The following is a 21,353-nucleotide window of genomic DNA, read 5'->3' on the forward strand; positions in this document are numbered from 1 at the left end:
ACCTGCCAGTTGAGATTGCTAGGTTTGTACAAATTTAGCTGGAGGATGATAATTTAACAATTGTGGGGCAGGCCTGGTGTAGGATCCAGCAGAGGTGATAGTTGTAGTTGGAGGCTCAAATCCCTAGCTTGTAGAGCATGAGCTACATGTAGATCTTCCGTGAAGTCTGATGTGAAGTTTATGAGTTTGGCTGTGCTTGCTTTAGCTATAGCCTTGGCTGTGGTTGTTGAGTTTGGCTTAGAAGTCATCATCTTATCTTACTTGTAACGTGGAGGGTGTAAAGCCAGGTGAACTAGTTTCTCCCCAGGCTAATTTTTCACCCTGCTTTTCTTTGTTACAGAGGAATGATATCGCCATGGCAATTACAAAATTTGATCAGTTTGACTTTCTCATCGATATTGTTCCAAGAGATGAACTGAAACCTCCAAAGCGTCAGGTGAGCCGGGAAGGCATTGCTGCTGCTTCTGACCAAAGAGCACCTTGCGTGCTGGTGTCAGATATGCTCCCTTTCCTCTCTCAAGTCATTTGCTGTTCCTTTTGCTTTTCTTTCTCTAGACCAGATCCATCCTTAACATCTCCCTCTGTTACTCATTTATGGATACTTTTAACTCAGTGCCTCTGAGGTGGTATTTCAGTGAAAGTAGACAAAATGAAAGTTAAAGACAAGTTACAAACAGGAAAGTGAAGCTCATTTCAAGGTATCCTAGGGAATTTCTCAGAATTCTTAATCTGGGATGGGAGAACATTCCCAGCAAGGCACAGATTTTAGATTTTCCAGATACAAAGAAACAGCTTCTCTGTGTGCCCAGTGGTATTTGAATGGACTTTGGTTTTCTCTTACTCTGGTTTGCGGTTCTCTATATAGTGCTCTGGCTATCCATTAGATCACCTGTTAGGGTTTAAAAAAATACTAGTGTCCGGGCCCCACCCCACACCAGCTGAGTCAGAATCTGACGGGGAGGCCCAGGCATCAGTGCTTTGTCGAGCTTTTCAGATGTGCCTAACGTGCACCCAAGTTTGAGAACCACCACTTAAACCGTTTTCTGAGCAGTCATGAGAAAGAATGTGAATATCTGTCTTTCCCTCTCTTCTGCCTGCCCCTCTCCAAAGGCCACACTGATTGTCTTTTCAGCACCTTGGGTGCATAAAGCTCTTAACTGCAGTTGTAATAGACCCCTTTCCTGTAGAGCTCATTGTCTGAGGCACACGGATTGCATGACTCAGTCGGTGTGGTAGAGACACTTGGGGAATAGTGGCAGGGTCTGACAGGAACAAAGCCGTGCCTTGTTCTCCTCGCTTTATTTTGTTAATAAAATTTTAAGTGTTTTGAATGAATTATTTCATAATATATTATCCTTAGAACAGAGTCATTCAGTGACAACCATTGTCCTATGCTGTCTCATACTAATAATCAGTCAGGAAGTATAGAAGTGGGCATCTTAAAGGACACCTGTAATCCTGACCCTGCCTGGGGGCCTTTGGATCAGCAAATCCTCTGTCCCCTCCTTACTAGAGCAGGTGCCTCACTGCGGCTCCGTTCTTTCTGGGCAGTCTTTGCTACTGTAAACATCCTTGACTGGAAGCTGTAAGGTGTTCAGAGGAGCTTTCAGTCGGATGTTTACAGCGGCAGGCTGCCACGGTCGTCCCCCCGCTGCGCATCGCCTTTGAGACAATTGCAGGTTTGTGCCCACAGGCTCAGTTCCTCCTCTTGGGGTGTTTCCCTCCTCTCTGAGAAGTCACTACAGCAAGAACTCCGACTACTTCTCTTCCCCCAAAACAAATGCTACCATACCCCTGCTCTCCTTGTTGGAATTTGTTCCAGAAGCCCCCTTTAAAAACAAGGTGTTGAGCTCTGTGACAAAGTCAGGCCTTGTGCTAACTCCTGCTTGTTCTCTATGGGCCGTCTGCTGAACCAGCTGGCTGCAGGGAAGGGTCATGTCCTGTCCCTTCCTCAAGCCCTCGGTGCCTGACTGACTCAGGGTGTCAGACAGTTCCTTGTTCCATCCTAGCCCGGCTCACAATGCTGTGATCCATCTCCTTTTAAAGTATGTCTAGCTGAAACAGCTCCTTGCTGCCTGGATTCAGGTCTTTGTAGGTGTTCAAGCCATTGATTGGCGTCCTGTTGGGGACAGCTGCTGCCTGGCCTTTGAAAGGTTGAGATTGCTGAAAGCTGGCCTGAAATTCTAAGATAGCACTTTTAATCCTCTGTAGACTCAAAGTTTTCCCAAGCTCCAAATTGGCTGGCACCTCCTTAAGTCCTTTAAAAGCGCCTACTCTCCAAAACTCACCCTTTCTGAAGGAGGCAGCAGTTCATTTCTGGCTACTGAAGCAAATGTACTTTTTTCAGTTTGGGGCTGGCTGCACAACTCTGTAGTGATGCCCCTGGGATGCTGCTCATTCTCTGACATTTGTCAGTCACCACTTCTGAAAAGATTCCAGGCGTAAGCCCTCTGGTCAGGGAGGCCACTGCGAAAGCTGGGCAAGTGCCCCATTCTGGATTGATCCAGTCATTCAGAGATTGTCCTAGCGCAGGGGGTGATTTCCCACTGCTGGGGAGAGAAACTAGCCAGAAATACTGAATTGTAGATCTAAGGTCCTTGACTTCTCAAGAAATGCTTGGAAATTTCTCTTGTTCTTTGGGGAAGCCAGTAAAGGCTATTTAGAAGCAGAGAATAGTTGAGGCTGACTTCTACTCCACTAAAGCTATGAGTTGAAAGTTCCTGCCCATTGAAATGTCATTTTCTCTTCACCCATTTCTTTAAACCAAGCATAATCATTCCCTTGCTAGCTTGCCCTCCATTGGCCGGATGAGTCTTCATAATGCAGAAGAACCTTAGATGTGCCTCCTTCCATTCCAGTGATTCGAGAACAATCTCGCCTGGTCCTCACAACACAAACCTAGGCGCCTCTACTTGGTACTCTCAGAGTGACCTAGACACTGCCTAGTTCATAAACAACTTAAGGGGGAGTGATGGGCAGTTTAGGGGAAGCTTTTTACCTGCTGTCACAGTTTTTGGCAAGGAGTATTTTGGCTTTTGAAAGGGATGCTTAAAGGGTTTGCTTTTTGTCTGGCAAAAAGACTATATTCACTTGTAGACCAGTTGCAGTCAGAGATAACTGGAGACAGAGCAATCACAGGTTGGGGCTGGGAGGTGCCAGTTTCTCCCTCCTCCCTGACTTCCTTCAAGTTGGTTGTGGCGGTGGGGGGTGGGGGGTTCTTGGTTCTCTACACCCTCTCATTACCCAAGAGCTTTTGTAAGTTAGGTCTAGACTACAGTGATGGATGTTTTTTTTATAAAATGAGAAGGGCATTCTCAGTGGAAAATAAATATGTTGAACCTATTTCAGGAGCCTTGAAAAGAGCTGTTGGCCTTTGTTTCTTGGTTAAGGGAGGGTATCTGTATTTATCCCTGCCACAGCCAAGAGCTAATTGACAGGCTGGCCTTTATTTATAATGGTGAAAGTTGAGTTGAAATGGAGATGGTGATGATGTCACAGTTACATTGTTCTGGAAACTGAGACCTCAGTGAAAATAAAGGGGACCTCCTTTTTCTTCTGCCTCAGCATGGTTATGGTCAGGGTTCAGATTGTTTGGGTCTAAAGCACAGACTGCATTAACCTAGAAAATTCGTTCTTGTTTGAGAACTAGCTTAGAAATCCAGAATGTTAGAAGTGTCTGCTGAGGCTGGGTGTGTGGCCGTTAGGGAATCTTGTCATGCCAAGACCCCAGTTCCTCAAAGCCTGGATGTCAACAGTCCTAGTATCCTGGACCCCCAGTCACCAGGCAAGGCCTGTTCTGTAGGGGACATGAACTCCCCACACCATGACCACAAAATCCTAGAGGTAACAAAAGAGAGTGTAGCTACTCTTTTCTGTTGGTAATAGCTGTTGGGTTCAAGAGACTGTCATACACCAACTTAAGCTAAAAAGCACTTTCCCGGGTGCCTGGCTGGCTCAGTCAATAAAGCATGTGACTCTTGATATTGGGGTCGTGAGTTTAAGCCCCATTCTGGGTATAGAGCTTACTTAAAAAAAAAAAAAAAAAGCACTTTCCTACCTGCAGCTGTCTGCCTGGCTCTATAAATCCATCCATCATTCAGCAACCTCTTACTAAGTACCTACAAGGGAATGAATGGCTGGAACAGTGGAGAGCAAGAGTTAAGCCCTCATAGGGCTTCCACTCAAGTAGGGAGGGCACTTGACAAGCAAAACAAAGTGTAGTGAGGAAAGGACTGCACAACATAGATTGGGGCACCTAACATAGTGAGGGTATCGGGTCAATACCGGCTGTGTCATTGTCATTTTGGGGAACTTTGAGGCAGCCCACAGTGCCTCTGTACCTTGAAGAAGTGTCTTTTCCTCTCTTCTTGAGCCTGGCATACTTAGCCCAGAACAAGGAATTGGGTAAATGAAGCAAATTTTCTGCTCAGTCAACCCAAGTGGTTGTATGTTTCTGTTGTTTTTGTTGTCCCAGGCAGGGGCACCGTGTGTCGCAGGGCCCTCCGGAGCAGACGCCGATCTCTGTGTCAGTGGTCGGGGGCCGGTCAACCCCGGACCCTCAGGCTCTAACCATGTTGTAGTGTGTGTAAACATCCTACACTCTCAGCTGTGAGCTCAAGGTGGCTGGGAGAGGGTTGTTTACTCCTTCTGCCATGGAAAACGTCAGCTGAAGAAGGAACAGTCTCTTCATCCCGCACATTGGACAGAATGCGACCTCCCTAGTCAGCCAAGGCCGCCCCCCAGCGGAGAGCTGTCCCTCAGGCCCCCTGGGTTGCGCTTCTGTGGCTAAGTACAACCAGAACCAGACCTGACGCTGGACAGATGTGCCTTCAGTGACCACGGAGCTCTTGATGTGCTGTGAAAAGCTAGGCACTTACCTACCAGTGCTCTCAATCCTGACACTCAATTCTGAAGTTCCAGCCCGGGGAAAGCCCTGTTTCCCTTTTCCCTGCTCTGTCCCTCCAGAGCTGGCAGGAACCAAATAAGGAGAGTGCTGCCTACTGGGGAGATTGGGGGCTGGCCTGAGATGAGAGCCTGATGTTTGGGTAGCATCTTCCCAGTGCTCGCAATTAGCACCGTTTGCAGATCACAGGCCTTGACAGCGTTTACTGACAGGCACTGCTGGTGCGTGGTTTTTAGTTACGGTAATTATTTGCCCATTTGCAACTCATCACGCAATGGGTGATTACTCTGTACTTCAGAAAATTGGCTGTATGTTTTGTGAAGCCTATGGAATCTGTTATTTTTAGTTTGATTTAGCACAACTGGTCTCTTCGAATTCCACTTTCCCTTGGCTTCAAATGTGGAGAGCTCAGCATTCGGCAGGCAACTGCACAGAGTCCGTTTGGGGGAAGAATGGAAATTCACTGTGGCGGTTGCTGAGTCAGTTCTTTTCCTCTTACCTGCTGCTCCTTCTACCCCACAGGAGGAGGTGCGCCAGTCCGTGACTCCCGCTGAGCCCGTCCAGTACTACTTCACACTGGCTCAGCAGCCCACTGCCGTGCAAGTCCAGGGGCAGCAGCAGGGCCAGCAGACCACCAGCTCCACGACCACCATCCAGCCTGGGCAGATCATCATCGCGCAGCCTCAGCAGGGCCAGGTCTGTGAGCTGCAGAGGGCGCCCACCGGCAACACGGCACCGCTTAGGTTGGGGAGAGCACGGCCGGGGCAGAGGAGCAGGCCGGTCGTTTTACGACACCAAGTTTGAAGTCTAGAAACTTGGGCTTCTCCCCAGATTCAGCCACCAGAGTGACATGTCACCCTGACCTCTCTGGGTCCTGGTTTCCTCACGGGTCACATGAGATTGCAGTGAGAAGATGCTCTCCAGGATCCCTATGACCTAAAACATTTTGGAAGGAAAAAAGTCTATATCATGCCCCCACGAAGAGTAGTAACATCCCCATGGGAGGTATTACAAGTGGACCCCATGCCTGTGTCTGCACTGGAACTAGGATTTGTTGTACCTCTAAGGAAGAGATCAGGCATCATTTCCAGTTTGCGTACTTCCCCTCCTGTCTCCCTGTCATTTCTCTGTCACACCATAGTTGTGTCAAGTGATCTTTTTACAGTAGCAACCAGAATATTCCCTCCCCCCAGTGGTATTGTTGTGAAAGCAGTAACATCCATGCTTGTTGGGGATCACGGGAGGCTGTGGAGAACTCTGTTCTCTGAGCTCTGACTCCAGATTCCCTGACAAGCATTAATTTATTCACCAAAGATTGAGTCCTATGCTATGTGCCTGGAATATAAGCATGAATAAAACAGTCCCTATTTTTAAGAATTTTCACAGTCGGAGTGCCTGGGTGGCTCAGTTGGTTAAGCGTCCTGACTGTTGATTTCAGCTCAGGTCATGATCTCTCACAGTTAGTAGGATCGAACCCCACACCGGCCTCTGTGCTGACAGTGTGGAGCCTGCTTGGGATTCTCTCTCTCCTTTTCTTTCTCTGCCCCTCCCCTGCTCATGCGCTCACTCCTGCTGGTGCTGTCTGTCTGTCTGTCTGTCTCTCTCAATAAATAAATAAGTAAATAAACAAATAAACATTAAAAAAAAAAAATTTCCACAAACTAGTAGGGTACAATTACTTAAAGGTCATACCACCACCACCTGAGAAGTGTAGAAATATTCTTAGGGCTGTGTAAAGGGTGTTAAGGGATCACATCAAAAGGGATACCTAACAAAAATGTGAGAGAGGTGGTAGAAGTGGATGTCAGAGAAGGTTCCCGAAAGGGAATAATCCAACTTTTAGAGGGAGAACAGTGGCAATGAATCAGATAAAGAGGGCAAGGAGGGCTTTCCCAGTAGCACAGCACAAGCAAAGGCTTGGAGGTGGGAACCCGCACCGGGAGTGGTGGGAGGGTGCAGTCAGCATGGGGACATCTAGGCAAGTCTGAAAATAGAGGCAGAGGACACATGCTAGATAGTCTTGTGTATGCTGGTAAGGATCTGGGTTTGCCTAGAAGGAAAAAACGATGACGGAGGTAGATTTAACTATTAATTATGATTTTAGGATTTATTCCCTGCTCCCTTTTTTATCCGTATAACAAGTTTTAGGGTGCTCGCTCTTTGCCAGACACTGTGCCGGGCAGGAGGGGTTCAAAGATGATCACAGCCTAGTCCCTGCTTCAAGGCGTTCACTGTACCATGATGCCTAAGGGATCTTCTTTGGCCGAGGCTTGTGCCTCTGCAGTGGTGAGAGCTTTATCCCTCCACAGAGCAAACTTTGAGGGAGTCTACGAAGCGCTGGCTCTCATCGACTCAACATCTAAGAAGCTCGTCGTGGTTGTTGTGTCCTGACAGCAGGGCACACGCCATACGTGATTTGACAGCTGCCAACTAGCACAAGCCTTCATTTTCCTGAAATGACTCAGAAATACCGTGGAAATCCTCTTGGGGAAATTGAGTTGGTAAAGTACAGTGATGAGTTGGCAGTATACATTTTTTTTAGTCAGCAAGAATTTCATCTATTCTCTTTGCCACCCCAGACTTCTCAGCTTGGAGCTGGTGAGGCTTGTGGGGATGGGGAAGTTGGCCTCTCTCTGTGTCTCCTAGCTGTGGTTCTCTGTTCTGCCGGTTCAGGGTGGCCTTGTGCTGTATCACCCCTGCTTAGGCCTGTAGTAATGATTATTTCAGGTTGAGTTCAGATAACCTTTGCGGGACAGAACACATATTAAAGTTGGAAGGAAAGCATATTTTGGTAAAGTGAATCCTGTGCGTTCTGTCATAAAATTGGAAACTTCTATTCCTGGAGGTTGGACTAGAATAGGCTGAGTTGAAAATCGTGGTGTGAGAGAACAGGAGGTGTTTCCTGTTGTCCTGGCCTACCGCATGTATTTTTACAGAGATCCCTCTGTCCTCTTTACCCGCTGTGTCCAGTTCATAGTAATTTCTCCTTCCTTAGTAGTCCCCTGCATCTCCTCTATAGTTCCTGGGACACATCCCCTTCTCCTGTAACTAGATGCGTAGTATACGTATGCAGGCAAAGTCTGAGAGCATCAGAATAACAACATCAGTAGAAGCCCAGATTCACTGAGATTCCCAGAGTTGTCTTACTGAGGTAATTCTTAATTCAGAGTGGGACGGGACCATACCCAAATTGGGGCATTGGGGGTGTGAGTGTAGTTTAAAAGATTCCACCCTCCTGCCACTCCCATGACCGCCACCCCCTGACCCCTCCATTGCCATGTGCCACTACCACCCCACCCCCACCACATGAACCGTGTGCTGTGCCCACTGCTCTAGGTAATCTGTAAAGGTCACATCTGGGGCTAACGTTTTAAGATTTTGAACAAGTGACCGACCAACCCTTTTGACAGTTAACGTCTACCGTCTCTCAAAGGAGTAAGTTTCATAGGACTGCAACCCACTAAGTTTGTGTGAGAGATGCAGAACCTGCCAGGTCGTGTGTGGTAGACAGAATTTTCTTACATCTGAGATTCTTGTTTCTGGAAAGATAAAATTCTCGCTTTATTAAATTCTGTGACTTAGGGGTGGCCTCAGTTAACATCCACATCTTAGTGGCGTTTGCCTCTCCCGTGGGAAGCCGTGCTGGATCCAGAGCAGCCAGCTGGCCGGTGTGGGCTGGCGCTGCTCTGCTGCTTGAGTGCAGCCAGCGTGCGCCTTAGTTTCCTCCCAGTGTCTTGCATGCCTGGAATGGAGTCCAGGATCCTGAACCTAGTAAATTCGTACTGACCCCGCTTTCCATTCAGTTTGCTCTCCAAATCCACCTGCTCCAGACCTGACGTTGGCCATTTCTCAAATGAACTGTCACGGTTGCTTTTGATTCTTTTGTATTGGATGTGCCTTTCTTTCGTTGCAAGAGCTCTGAAAGATTGCAGTATTTGAAGCATAGAGGTGTTTGGGGCTTGGGCAAATATTCTGTACCATGAGCCTAAACATCTGCGTGGCTTTCTCCCATCTTTTGTCTTGGAGAGTAACTTTAGCAGTGCCCTGTACTCTGAGTATTGCTAAATAGTGTTAAGGTGAGTTTGGGTGTCCGTGGAGGGGGTTTGCTCCCAGTTAATTGGTCGTTATTAACCCCTTGGTAAGCGCAGTGGCTCTAATCTCGAGCTGAATCCTCTTTTCTCATAACTCCTCTCTAGACCACACCTGTGACCATGCAGGTTGGAGAAGGTCAGCAGGTGCAGATTGTCCAGGCTCAGCCACAGGGTCAAGCCCAGCAGGCCCAGAGCAGCACCGGACAGACCATGCAGGTGATGCAGCAGATCATCACAAACACAGGAGAGATCCAGCAGATCCCGGTAAGGCCCGTTCTGCCTTGCAGCCGCAAGGCGCTGTGCTCGTGTGGGGGCGGGAGTGCTTCCAGATCTTACACACAGAGGATCTCGTATACCCGTATGTGTAGATGTACACGTGTTTTTTTAAACCTATGTCCCTGTTCACCCAGACCACAACTTGCTTCCCTGTATACTGCCTGCTTTCCTCTAATCCACTTCAGGTTTGCCACCGTGGGGCAGCGCCTCTCCACGTCCCCGCACTCCACCTACGCAGAGGATGCTGGTAACCACTGTTCCATGCCAGGACCTGACGGCCCTGGGAGGCAGTCCTGTCTTTTGATTAGCAGAGAATAAGAGGGAGGTGTACGGGGAAGGCCATAAATAACACTTGTTGCATATTCATGAGTCAGTTCCCAGTGGAGCCTGCAGCAAAGTGTATTTTTGGCTTTCATTTAACTTACCCATTCCTTCACTGTGGACTGCTGCTTCCTGTGTGCCTTGAGGGATTTCATTTCTTAGATTTGTTGGCTTTTTTACTTGTACTTGCTCTTTTGTAAGAAATGTCCTATCTTAACACTTGCCATCTATACACTGGTCATTTTGCCACCCGAAAACGTGGAACGTGAGTGACACGGAGCAGTCCTTCTGTTTCTGCCCCTTGGTCTGCCTGTTGTAAATGACATGGAGGCAGATACAGAAAGTCATTTGGACTTGGCTAATCACTTCCTCTTTGCAGAAAGCTCTGTTTTTGTAACTGTTCTTACTAAGTTAGCAGATAGACCAAGAGAAAGCTTAGGAAAGTGGAGTGTGTGAGTCTCTGTGCCTGTCATTCTGTCTCCTCTCCCTCCCTCCCTTTCTTGCGCTTTTGGTGCACTCTCCCTCTGCTAGAGCTTGCTCCTTCTCCCTCTCTCCCTCCCTCTCTCCCTCCCCCTTCCCCCTCCACCACCCCCCCACCCCCCCAACATACAGACCCATCAGTTTCAGGTGCCTTGCCTCATTGTGTCAGGCACTAACCAAGACCTCTCTCTTGAATGGTCCTCTGTTCTACATGTGAAGGCACCAAAACAAATTTACTTAAGCAGAGAAGAGTTCCCACTTTACAGTAACTTTAACTCAAGTCTTTTTAACCCTCTGGGGTACAGAGCTTTAGCACATATTTGTTGCAAATTCATTATTTTCAGATACCTTCTGTAGGAGTCTGCATTTCTGAACTCAAGAGTGCTCGCCCCAATAGAGGGGACCTTCAGGAGGGAAACTTTGCTTCTCTTTTGGAAAGCCCAAGGAGCTGGCTTATTTATCCTGTAGTTAACGTCAAAAAGCTGCCAGGCGCCCCAGACCTGTCCTTGTGGTAGAGCACTGAGGGCAGAGCATCATTAGACGTCTAAACATAAGCCTAAAAGAGGAGCTTCTTGCTTCTAAGAACTGCTTGGAAACTCTCTGGCTCACAATTTTTCAGTCACATCTGTTTCTGCAAAGAGCTCTTCCCAGCTGAGAGGTGTAAAATCTCTGTGGCTGTCAGTATACTTTCCCTGTTCTTGAGACAAGGCTTTAGTCTTTCATCCTGGTTCCTGGTCTGGAGTTCGGGGACTCCTGGGACCAGCCACCATCAGTGTCGGCAGACGAGGCTTCCCGAGCCTCCACACAGCTGCCTTCAGCCCCGCGAGCAACTTAGTGTTGTTGCCTGGAAGCCACGTTACGGGATATAAGGGGGGCGGTCTGGGCCTGGCATCACAACTTCCCAGCAGCTCTTCTTGACGTGTTCTCGGAAAGAAAAGACCGCAGGTCGCAATATCTTGCCCTGTCTCCTGTGAACCCGGTTCTTAACGGGTTTAGATTTTCTATCCCTCCGTTTTCCTAAGTGGACAATTCTGGAATGGTCTACCAAGAACTTCCAAGGTCTACACTGACTACCAAGTGTTGGTCTTTTCTTGGTGGGTCGCATCCCCTTTGAGACCGCAGTTGCAGAGAAACAATGTGACGTAACACTGCGTGCACACGGGCAGTTGCATTTACCAGCACTGTCCTCATGGAGGTAAAGTTCCCTGCCAGGGAGCTGGCTCTTGAAGGCAAGGGGAGAACTCACTCTGGGACAAGGAGGCATGACTTACCTGTTCACGTCAGGAAGTTCACCCTTGCAACAAAGGCAGGCTGGGCAGCCAGGAAGGGTGGTGTCTGGGCCCCCAGATAGAGAGAGACCAGTCTGTCCTTCTGGTACCTCGTTCATCGCCCAGATCCCGAGTGTGGATGTCTGCAGTGCTCTGCTGACTCTCTTCTGCTGAGCCATGGCTCCTCTCAGTGCAACCGCCTTGGTCTCTCCGTTCCCGCTCGAGGCACAGAGACTTCCATGGTACACTGGAGCGTTAAGAGCCTGAGTTAAGGCTTTTAGCGCACAATTAAATGCAGCATGTGGTATTATTGTATTATCTGAGACTTAATCTTAAGCATGAGGGACTCTAAAGGCCTTTTTGTAGCTTTGGTTTCCCGTGATGGGGTTTTCTCTGAAAGGTTTATTGATTCAGTTTCCCCTTAGGAGGAGTTTGGCTAGAAGCTAGTGCTGAACACCAAAGATCCTAAAAGTCCCACAGACCCCCATTGGTCCTGGCTCTTGGGGACAGAGATAGTGAAGCAGGCCAGCTTTTTCTTCCGAGATGTGCAGCATGGGGTTGGGCAGGACTGGGGCTAGGGCACGGAGTGACGGCCATCTGCCTTGGGCTCCTGGCAGATGCTGGAGCTCTTGTGAGTATTGGATCAGCCATCCCGGGAAATAGGGTGGCGGGGTGTGGAGGTAGAGGGGGGAAAGGCCCACACTTTAGGGACAGAGCATTCCGATCATGTCTCACAGTCTTTGGGATAAAATCCTAAGATAAACTAAGCAAACAGCTAAGAGTCCGTGAATGTTGAGGGTGCAGCCATGCTGTTCGTCACATATGTGGCCAGATCCTCTGGGAATTTTTTCCACAGTCCATTCAGGGAACATATTCTCTGTTGTGTTTTGTGACTTGTGGGGTGGGGATGTTCTGGTTTTGCCTGTGTTGACCTCTGTTGAAGAGGAGCTTTTCAGAGTCAGCTTCTTTGGAGAGCTCGGGGGGCAGGGGATGGTCACCGCAGGGGAAGCTTGCCTGGTGAGGCCACACTCAGTCCCCTGCGTCTGTCTGTCTGCCCCACCCTAGGTGCAGCTGAATGCCGGCCAGCTGCAGTACATTCGCTTAGCCCAGCCTGTATCAGGCACCCAAGTCGTGCAGGGACAGATCCAGACACTTGCCACCAGCGCTCCACAGGTATGTGCCCCAAAGGTGCAGGGCTTGGGTAGGGGACCGGCCCAAGCTGGCCTCTGGCTGGAAAGGAGGGCTCAGCAGTCGCTCTCTTGCCACCTCACCCTTCAGCAAGAGACACCTCCACACCCTTCACATCTCTTCACCCCAAAGGACAGACGGGGTTTAGTGGAGGACTGGATTCAAAGCGTGTCTCTTACCATCTTGTTCTCGAGGGACAAAGAAATGCAAAGGAGGGGAAATCTCAAGGACGCTTGTGAAGAAAGCCTGATGTATGTGTGTATATGTCTGACCAGAGGAAGCACTTTGACAGACTGCCTCATCGTCAGCCTGAGTTTCCATCTTTGAACCTAAATAGCTGTTGTGTTCTGGCAGCCGCTGTGCCCTTTGGAAAGTTAGCCTGGATTTTACTTCCCCATGCACGCCCAGCCAGAGACTGTCCGCTTCGTCTCCTCTCGTGCCCTAAGAGACGGAGGACTGTGAGCCACAGGTGCTGAGGGGACAGCCTCCCTGGGCTTGAGGATTGGGGGTTGGGGAGTATGGGCATCATTTGCACTGGATGGGGGATGCTGGTCAGGGGGAGGCATTGTTAATGGATTCTTTTGCCTCAGACCCAAAAAAAGCAGCGATCGTTTAAGAGCTGGACCCGTCTGGCCCAGTTGCATTTCTGGTGATGTATCTATTGACAGTGGTGACAGAGCTGAGTTTGTAGAGCAGGTCTCCAAAGATCTCATTTGGGAAAATATAAGGAATGAGCCAAAAGCAAGGCTTCTGAGTTCCATATAGTCTCTGGGATCATTAAAGGGCCTGTTCTAAACCCGTGCCTTGGCTCACATAAGGGCTTGGCCTTTTCCCTAATTCCTTTGGGGCTGATTGGCATGGAGTCACATCTCCAAACCGGTCAGGTCACACCCTTAGGTACCCCTCTTTTTAAAACACAAAAAACAAAAAGTCTTGTAAGATTTTAACCTGGGGTCCAAAAACTTTTCATGGCGAGGGGGTGGGAGGAAATGAGAAGGAAGAGGTTTTAGTTCCTCAGAGGTCAGTTTGGGGGCCAGAAACCAAAGCCAGTGAGTGGGGAGAGTTGGGTTGTCAGACAGGAGGGGGAAGAAGCAAGAAGAGGGCACCATTACAACAACTACATTACAACAGGTTGTGACTGTGACGGCCCGGCATGTAGTAGTACGTGTGTGTTGAACGACTGCTGAGTGAATAACATGTAAATGGCATTTAAAGGTAAATGAAATTTTCTCAGCTCGTGTGAAGAGCAGTCCTGCTGGCCACAGGGCACAGTTGACCTTCTCATCTATGAAGAATATTTGCCATTTGTCTCAGGGTCATTCATTTATTCTGTAGACATTTCTTGAATACTTAACTTTGCACTGGAGGTTGTAAACATAGCCACTTAGAGACTGGTAGACTGGTGGGAGGGGAAGGACCCCCAGTAAGGGACAACAGTAGGAAACCGTCATGAAGCCCTATCACGCCTGTCCCCTCCTTACTCCTGACGGCCTTACGGGTAGGCCTGACAGGGTGTTTTTGGCTGTTGTGAGGACCCTCGAGAGGATAGTCTGTACCTTGCAGGTTGGCTGTGAGGGTTCCAGGAGATGGTACACAGAGGACGTTCCTAGTCAGATGTTGCAGAGGTGCACATATACACGTAAGCCTGCTTTCGTCTTCTTACTAGTCTACCAGGCTGCGTCCGCAGCTCGCACTATATGATGCGGTTCTGCACGTCAGCCAGCACGTTTCTTTTCAAATGTACTTAAAATCCCCACGTAAGATTGTAAATACACGTGATACATGTTTTCCTTGCTCCACCCGCCTCCACCCTCCCCCCCCATCCCCCACCCCCACCCCCTGCTTGGCCCAGACGACTTCACGTGGCCTGTCTCGGAAAAAGTACTTCATAGGTGTGCCACAAGGGCTTCCAGGGCCAAGGCCACCTCCCCGCCAGGGTGTTTCATATTCCAGGCAGATAATCTAGGTGATACGGGTTTGGTTTGGAGCCCACCTTCCAAGAATGAAACAGACCACTCACCCCTTTGCCCCGCGTTTTGCAGTCTGCATTCACTGGCTAAAGGTCTCCTGGGGTTTCTGCCTAAGCTGTAAATGTTAGGCGTTGTCATGTTAGCACCTAGGAGCTTGCAATGAGAAGCAGGTGGGAAGCAGGTGGACATTAAGAGAGAGGGTTATGGAAGTTGTGTATGTTACACGTTCCGGGGTCCTCTGTGGTCCCCTCTGTGGCCCTCGGCTCGGAGTAGCCATCAGTAGTTGCTCTCCTGCTACTCATTAAGCACCTGCTCTGTGCCAGGCCTCGTTCCGGGCACTTGATGTGCATTGTCTCACGCAGTCTTCACAACCCTCTCCTGGTTGTGGGCTGCCGGAGGAGTGGGCCAGACCCTGCAGCTGACCTTACTCTGCCATCTTGATTCCTGCAGATCACGCAGACAGAGGTGCAGCAAGGACAGCAGCAGTTCAGCCAGTTCACGGACGGACAGGTAGGACACCCAACTGGGGGAGGGGCCGTGGGGGAGAGGCTGTGGGGGGGATAGCGGGTATGAGATCTGTGGGTTTGGATGGTTACGGCAGCTGTCCTATTTTCTGTTAATGAGGGGACAGAAATTGTTAAAGTGGGTTCAGTCTTGAATTTGGAGTACAAATCCTTTAGATTTAGATTTGTGGGAGCTGAAAATAATCTCAGACATTATATAGTCCCAATCCCCATTTTACAGATGAGTCAACCGAGTCCTAGAGATGAGAAGTGTCTTGTCTGTGCTCATGCAGCTCTTGATTGCAGAACCAGGACTAGAATGCGGGTCTCCTGTTTCCTTCTTTAGGACTAGTTTTTTCTAAGCTATGCCGCTTTTTAATAGCATGGGTTAGTTGAAATGCAGCGAACATGTGACTTCTCAAGCTCTCTTGGTGCCTGGAATTTAGTAATTCTGAACTCATGTGAGGAAGGAGTCACCCTTTCCCTCTAATGGTCCCAGAGACCCCCGAGTACATGGTAGGATGACCACCCCCCCGCCCCCACGCCTGTGTTCTCTGCTGCCCAGAAGGGAGAGGAGCCGGCATCAGGACCCACGTCTGGCCCCTGCCTGCACCACACACTAGGCTCACATGCCAGGGCTCTTGTGGCACGGGGTGGGGTGCGGGGTGGGGGGGGGTCTTCGCCTGTGGGCTTTTTGAGGGGGGAATGCCTTTCCATAGTGGCTACCTGAGCTGCTTCTCCACGCCTCACGGGTCTTGGCTTAGTAAGCGTTTAAACCCAGGCCACCTCCTCAGCAGGGCCCATGTAGGAAACGCAGGTTCACTGTAGCCTCGGCCTGAGCCAGGTACTCGGAGGAAAGGAGGAGGAGAGGGGGTAATCCTACTGTCCCTACTAGTGAGGATTACCAAGAGTTGGGGAAATGCTGACTTCCAAGCTGCTGGTACAGTGGATCGAATTGCTTGTGTTTGTCACAGAGGAACAGCGCGCAGCCAGCCCGAGGCTCTGAGCTAACGGGAGAGGCAGAGCCCAGAGAAGTGAAAGCCACGGGAAATGCAACTCCCTGCACCTCTTCCCCGCCCACCACACACACCCCCTCACACCGGGCCGGAGCCTCCTGTGTCTGCTGCGCCCAGCCCCCGCAGAGCCCCACTCCCCCTCCTCCCTCCGACGCCTTACAGTGGGTGGTGGTCGAGGTGTCCGGGGCCCCCAGCCAACTCGAGGCCCATAGGGAGCTGCATGCCCCTCTCCCGGGGTGACCTCACTCTCTCCTCTCCACCCCTCGCAGCAGCTCTACCAGATCCAGCAAGTCACCATGCCCGCCGGCCAGGACCTCGCCCAGCCCATGTTCATCCAGTCAGCCAACCAGCCCTCCGACGGGCAGGCCCCCCAGGTGACCGGCGACTGAGGGCCTGAGCTGGCAAGGCCACGGACGCCCAACACAATTTTTGCCATACAGCTCCGGGCGATGGGTACAGCCTCCCTCCCCAGAGGACCCGGCCGACCTCCGCGCCTCCTACAGGCTAGGACACTGGTGCACTGCGCCCCACGCTGGAGGCCGAGATTCTCCAACAGAAAGATGCAATATTTTTTATTTCCTTTTTCTCCATTTTTTCTCCGAGGAATCAATATTTCAGTATGTTGAGCTGTGTGTCCAATGCTATGAAATGAATATTAAATAACATATTTATGGCATTTTCTTGAAGAGTGTGGTTGAAGAAATACTTCTTTTGTTTTCCTTTTTTTTTTGATTCTTACCGCCACTTCTTTCCAGGAGCACATCTCCTCAGGGGGGTATGTTATCTCCTGACTCTCGGAGCAGCTGCGGCCCTAGGATTTGCCACCTTGTTCTGCCCGCAGATTGAATTAGGTGACCACGTAGCTTCTTTCTCACTAGTGGTCCTCTTCCTCGTGACCCTGTGCTCGTCCCAGAGCTCTGTGTGTTTGCACCCAGAGGCCGTGGAAACATTCCTTGCGTTTAAGAGGTGAACTCATTTGCCATGGAGAGTGGATGGTTTCATTTCCAAACCCTTCTCTCCCAGGGACCCAAGGAGACTAGAACTTTGTGCATTTGCCCACCTCCACCCCCCATTTTTTATCTTTAAAATGCATTAAAAATTGTGCTAGTCTCCTTTGCTGCATGGACTTCAAACTGCATGAAATGCAATAAATCTCATTTTAGATAATTTAGAGTCTGGGTTTCTGTGTCTGGGGCATTCATGGGCCACTTTTCTTGGGAAGGCTTGGAAATTAGGTTTGTTTGCCCTCAGGTTGCGTGTCTGTGAAGGAGCGGGACCCTTGTGAAGAGCGGGCGTCCAAAGCTAAGGGAGCTAATGCTGCATATCTGATTCAAATGGAGGTCTTCCGCTGATTTTGCAAATGAACTAGATCGGAATCTGTTTGCTGCTTGGAGACGCCCGCCTGCCTTCCCTCCTAGACTACCACATGTGGGCCAGATGCAGCGGTGTCCTGCTGGTTGAGCGTCAAGAGAGCATCTCTCGTGGAAGAAACTGTCTCTGTCCTTCAAATCAGGACCCGGATCAGTCCCTCCACTTCTGCCTTGGCGCAGGCTGCCATTCTGAGCTGCTGGCTACAGCCGTGCCCATTACCAGAGGCATGGCATCTGCCACGGAGGGCAGCCCAAGCCTCTTGTTAGCCAGCAGATCAGAGGGTTCACAGCCAGGGTGTGCTTCCCGATAATCGAAGCAGGAAGAATAGAGCATTCCACTTCTTCACTGGCTTTTGTTGGCCACAGAGGCCAGCGGTGAGCCTCTTCTCCTAACCCTCACTGTACCATCCTTACAACCTGAGTGAGGCCTGTTGTTGTGGGGAGAGCAGGGAATGGAGTGCGAGGAGGAAGGAGGTATTAATTTCTTCTCTGATGGTAATACGCCATCAAACCGTGGGCAACTCCCTTCTCTTTGGACTATCCTAAGGAGTGAAATGGGGACAGGGAAGGGGCTTTGATAGGAGGTGATGGCAAGTCTGACCCTGAGACCCTGGTAACTCTCACACCAAGTGTCCCTCGCTGTTAACCATGGTAAGTACTTGGGCACCTATCATCGATTTCATTTTCAATCATTTACCTAAGTGTACCTTATAGTATTCCACAAGAAAAATTAAGATGGCTTGTGTAGAAAACATACAGAAAGACATAATAAAATATGACAAATTAGGATTAAGAAGAGTATCATTGAGTGGGAAATCCAGATTGTAAACGTGAACACAAACATTCTGGCCATAAAGACCTACGTAGCTGTTTGAATTCAATTTCACATTTGGCCCTGGGCTCCCTGGCCACCGAGGCAAAAAGATGAGACCAGGTAACAGATTCATACTATAAAGGGAAGAAAAGTAACATTGTCTTTCAAAAGCAAAGATTTTCTCAGTTGTAAGGTTTTGGATACATGGTTCCCCTCTGGTGACCTCTTGGTAGGTGAAGCAGGTGATAACTATCACAAGAAGTCGGTAGGTCCGCCCCCATGAGTCAGGGGCAGCGCCCCAGGCTTCTTCCTGACTCCCAAGTTTAGCGCCCCCCCCCCCCCCGCCCCCCGTGTCCAGTTATCTTCGTTCTAGTTCTGAACTTCTCTCCGAAGGGGATCATCTGGCTTTTCCCACTGTCCTGTACCCAGTCTCACCCAGCCCCACGCGGAGAAATGCAGGCTCAAGGAACGCCAGCCTCAGAGGAACAGCAGCAGCCCAGCGATTTCGTTTCCTCACCGACCTCCCATGTTGAGGCCACAGCGCTGCCCCACCTTGCTGCTCTTCAACTCATTCTCGAAAACCCAAGTAGCTGGATTTTCACACCAGCCGGAGGGTCCCCGTTTCCCATGGACTTCCACTCTCATTTTGGAGATGTTTGGGTCAGTTGTGATCGGCAAGCAGCTTCCTTACTGAGCACGTTCCCTTTAAATTTCCCCGCCAGCAAGGCCTATCTGGGTGTAAACAAACACTTTAGTGCAGCCCAAGAGAGCCCCTGTCTAATCCCCAGCACGATCCCCTTACATCCGGAGCACGCTTTCAACATTTTTCCTAGCACTTGCAGCGTCCGATGATCTTCACAGTGACCCTGCAGGGGAGACAGCAAGAGGGATAATGATGCCTGTGTTACAGATGGAGACATGGGAGGCCTAGCAAGGTGCAGTGACTTGCCCAAGGTCACTCCGTGAATAGGGGTGGAGCTGAAGCTAAAAGGGTGGTATCCTGACCCCGTGTGTATACATAGTGGCTTTCCGGCCAAAGGTGGGGTGCACGGAAGAACAAGACTTTACCAAATGTGAACAGTCTCCTTTTGTTCTGCCTCCCCAAGCCATTGGTCCAGTCTTGGGTATACGCGGAATAAATAAAGCAATTGGATCTGGTGTGTGGACAGCTGGTGGTTGGGATGGCTCTCTCAGACTGGTGCTGGAGACTGGAGGCCCCTGGGGTTTTGAAGACCACCTGGCCAGCCTCCTTGCTGTTCAGTTCTGCTGAGGCCACAAGGGGGCAGCAGGCAGCACTTCCCCAAGCCTCCGGACGGTGCCCTGTCTCACCCACCCTTATCCCGACCTGAGGCTGTTCTAGGAACTACAAGGGGGTATGACTGTCCCCTTTTTCAGTGGGTCCTAAGTTCTTAACCCCATACCTGGTAAGACCCTTAACTTTTGAAGGCAGGGGCATCTCTAGGGCAACTGAGGGCTGCAAACACTGTCCAAGTATTACATCAAGGTAGGTTCTCAGGTTTTATTTATTTTTTAAAGTAATCTTTACACCCGGCCTGGGGCTCGAACTCATGACCCCAAGTTGAAGCGTCACATGCTCTACTGACCGAGCCAGCCAGTTACCCCAGTTCTCAGATTTTAATAAGACTTTCTGGCAACCCAAGTTCATTCAAGGCCCTTCTTATCTCCCTAGTTTTGTGTCTTTCCACTCTCTTCTCTCCACTCTACGCACTCAGTTGCCCACTGGTCCCTGACCTCACCTCCGTGTTTTCAGAATGTACTGGCCCCAATGCCTGGAATATTTTTTTTTACTTCCTCTTCCACTTACTGATCTAGACATCCATCAAGGCCTGATTTAAATGGCCCTTGCTGGGGCGCCTGGGTGGCTCAGTCGGTTGAGCGCCGACTTCGGCTCAGGTCATGATCTCACGGTCCGTGAGTTCGAGCCCCGCGTCGGGCTCTGTGCTGACAGCTCAGAGCCTGGAGCCTGTTTCAGATTCTGTTTCAGATTCTCTTTCAGATTCTCCCTCTCTCTGACCCTCCCCCGTTCATGCTCTGTCTCTCTCTGTCTCAAAAATAAATAAATGTTAAAAAAAAAAAAATTAAAAAAAAAAATAAATAAATAGATGGCCCTTGCTGAGAAACTTCTAACTCCTGGGGAAGAGTCCGCAAAGACCTCTTCCATGCTCCCGCGGTAGCGTCTAGAGCCTCTCCTGTTTGCGCTCGTATTCACAGTCATTCAGCAAATATTTCCTTGGCACTTTCTGTGTGTCCGAAATTGTTTTGGACGTTGTAAAAACAGCTGAAAATTAGCCAGATGAGATTGTGTTATCGTGGAGCTTATATTGGGTTGGGGGAAAGGGGAGAGGGTGGATGGGAATGAGAGAGAGAGAGAGACAGTAGCAGAAATCCCCTATCACTCTTAGAATTTTCTGGATTTGGCTGTCTTCCTTACAGATGGTCCTCCTCCAGTTCAGAGTCCTCTCTGCACCTCCAGAGCCCAGCACAGGGCCTGGGACCAAGAGGATACGAGTGACTGATGAAGAGTGAATGAACATAAACCCTTCCCTGAAAACAGGGCCTCCACACCCGCGCTCATTCCCACCTCCTCTCGTCTCTTGCTATTGCTTTTCCCTTGTTAACAATTTTTGTTTGTTTTATTGAGCTCTGATAATGTGAGAGGCAGGGATAGTAGACAGAGATTATTCTTTAGAGAAATTTCTGTGTAGGAAAATATATTTAAGCTTGATGCCTAATAGATGATCTCATTTCATCTTTACATCCTCATAAGGTAGGTATTCTCGTTTTATAAGTGAGAAGTGGGGGTTCAAAGAGGTTGAGAAATTACCTGAGGTCACCAGCTGGCCGAGTGGAGCCAGATGCTTCAAGAAGCCTCCTGTCCCAGCCGGGCTCAGCCCCATTGGTCTCCTCCCCTCTGTTCAGGATTCTTCTCTGCTAGAGAATGAGAGCTCCTGCACTCCCCTCCCCTGGTAGGGACCTAGCTTTTGTCCCACGACTCCAGCGTCTGTAGGCCTCTGTAAGGGGGCATCTGACCTCCCAGGAGGAGAGGACCCTAGAGGGGAGGTCAAGTGCCTGGTCACAGAAGCAACTTGGATGTGGCCTCCCCAAGCTCCCTGAGCTGGGCCGGTGGTGTTA

The 21,353-nt window shown here is 49.8% G+C and overlaps 1 protein-coding gene across 3 annotated transcripts in view; it reads left to right on the plus strand.

The window, feature by feature from the left end:
• The window catches only part of NFYC (nuclear transcription factor Y subunit gamma), a 67,419-nt gene extending 50,236 nt beyond the window's left edge, over positions 1-17,183 (plus strand). Inside the window, exons 5-10 of one of the 3 annotated variants that reach the window (XM_042949574.1) lie at positions 341-436; positions 5,426-5,599; positions 9,100-9,258; positions 12,405-12,512; positions 14,948-15,007; positions 16,289-17,183. In XM_042949574.1, coding sequence (XP_042805508.1) covers positions 341-436; positions 5,426-5,599; positions 9,100-9,258; positions 12,405-12,512; positions 14,948-15,007; positions 16,289-16,405 — 714 coding nt within the window. In that variant the 3' untranslated portion in view covers positions 16,406-17,183. The other 2 variants (XM_042949573.1, XM_042949575.1) reach the window with 2 other exon arrangements.
• Positions 17,184-21,353: the final 4,170 nt, after the last annotated feature.

This window comes from Panthera leo, chromosome C1 (assembly GCF_018350215.1).
Source record: "Panthera leo isolate Ple1 chromosome C1, P.leo_Ple1_pat1.1, whole genome shotgun sequence".
NCBI classification, from domain to species: domain Eukaryota; kingdom Metazoa; phylum Chordata; class Mammalia; order Carnivora; family Felidae; genus Panthera; species Panthera leo.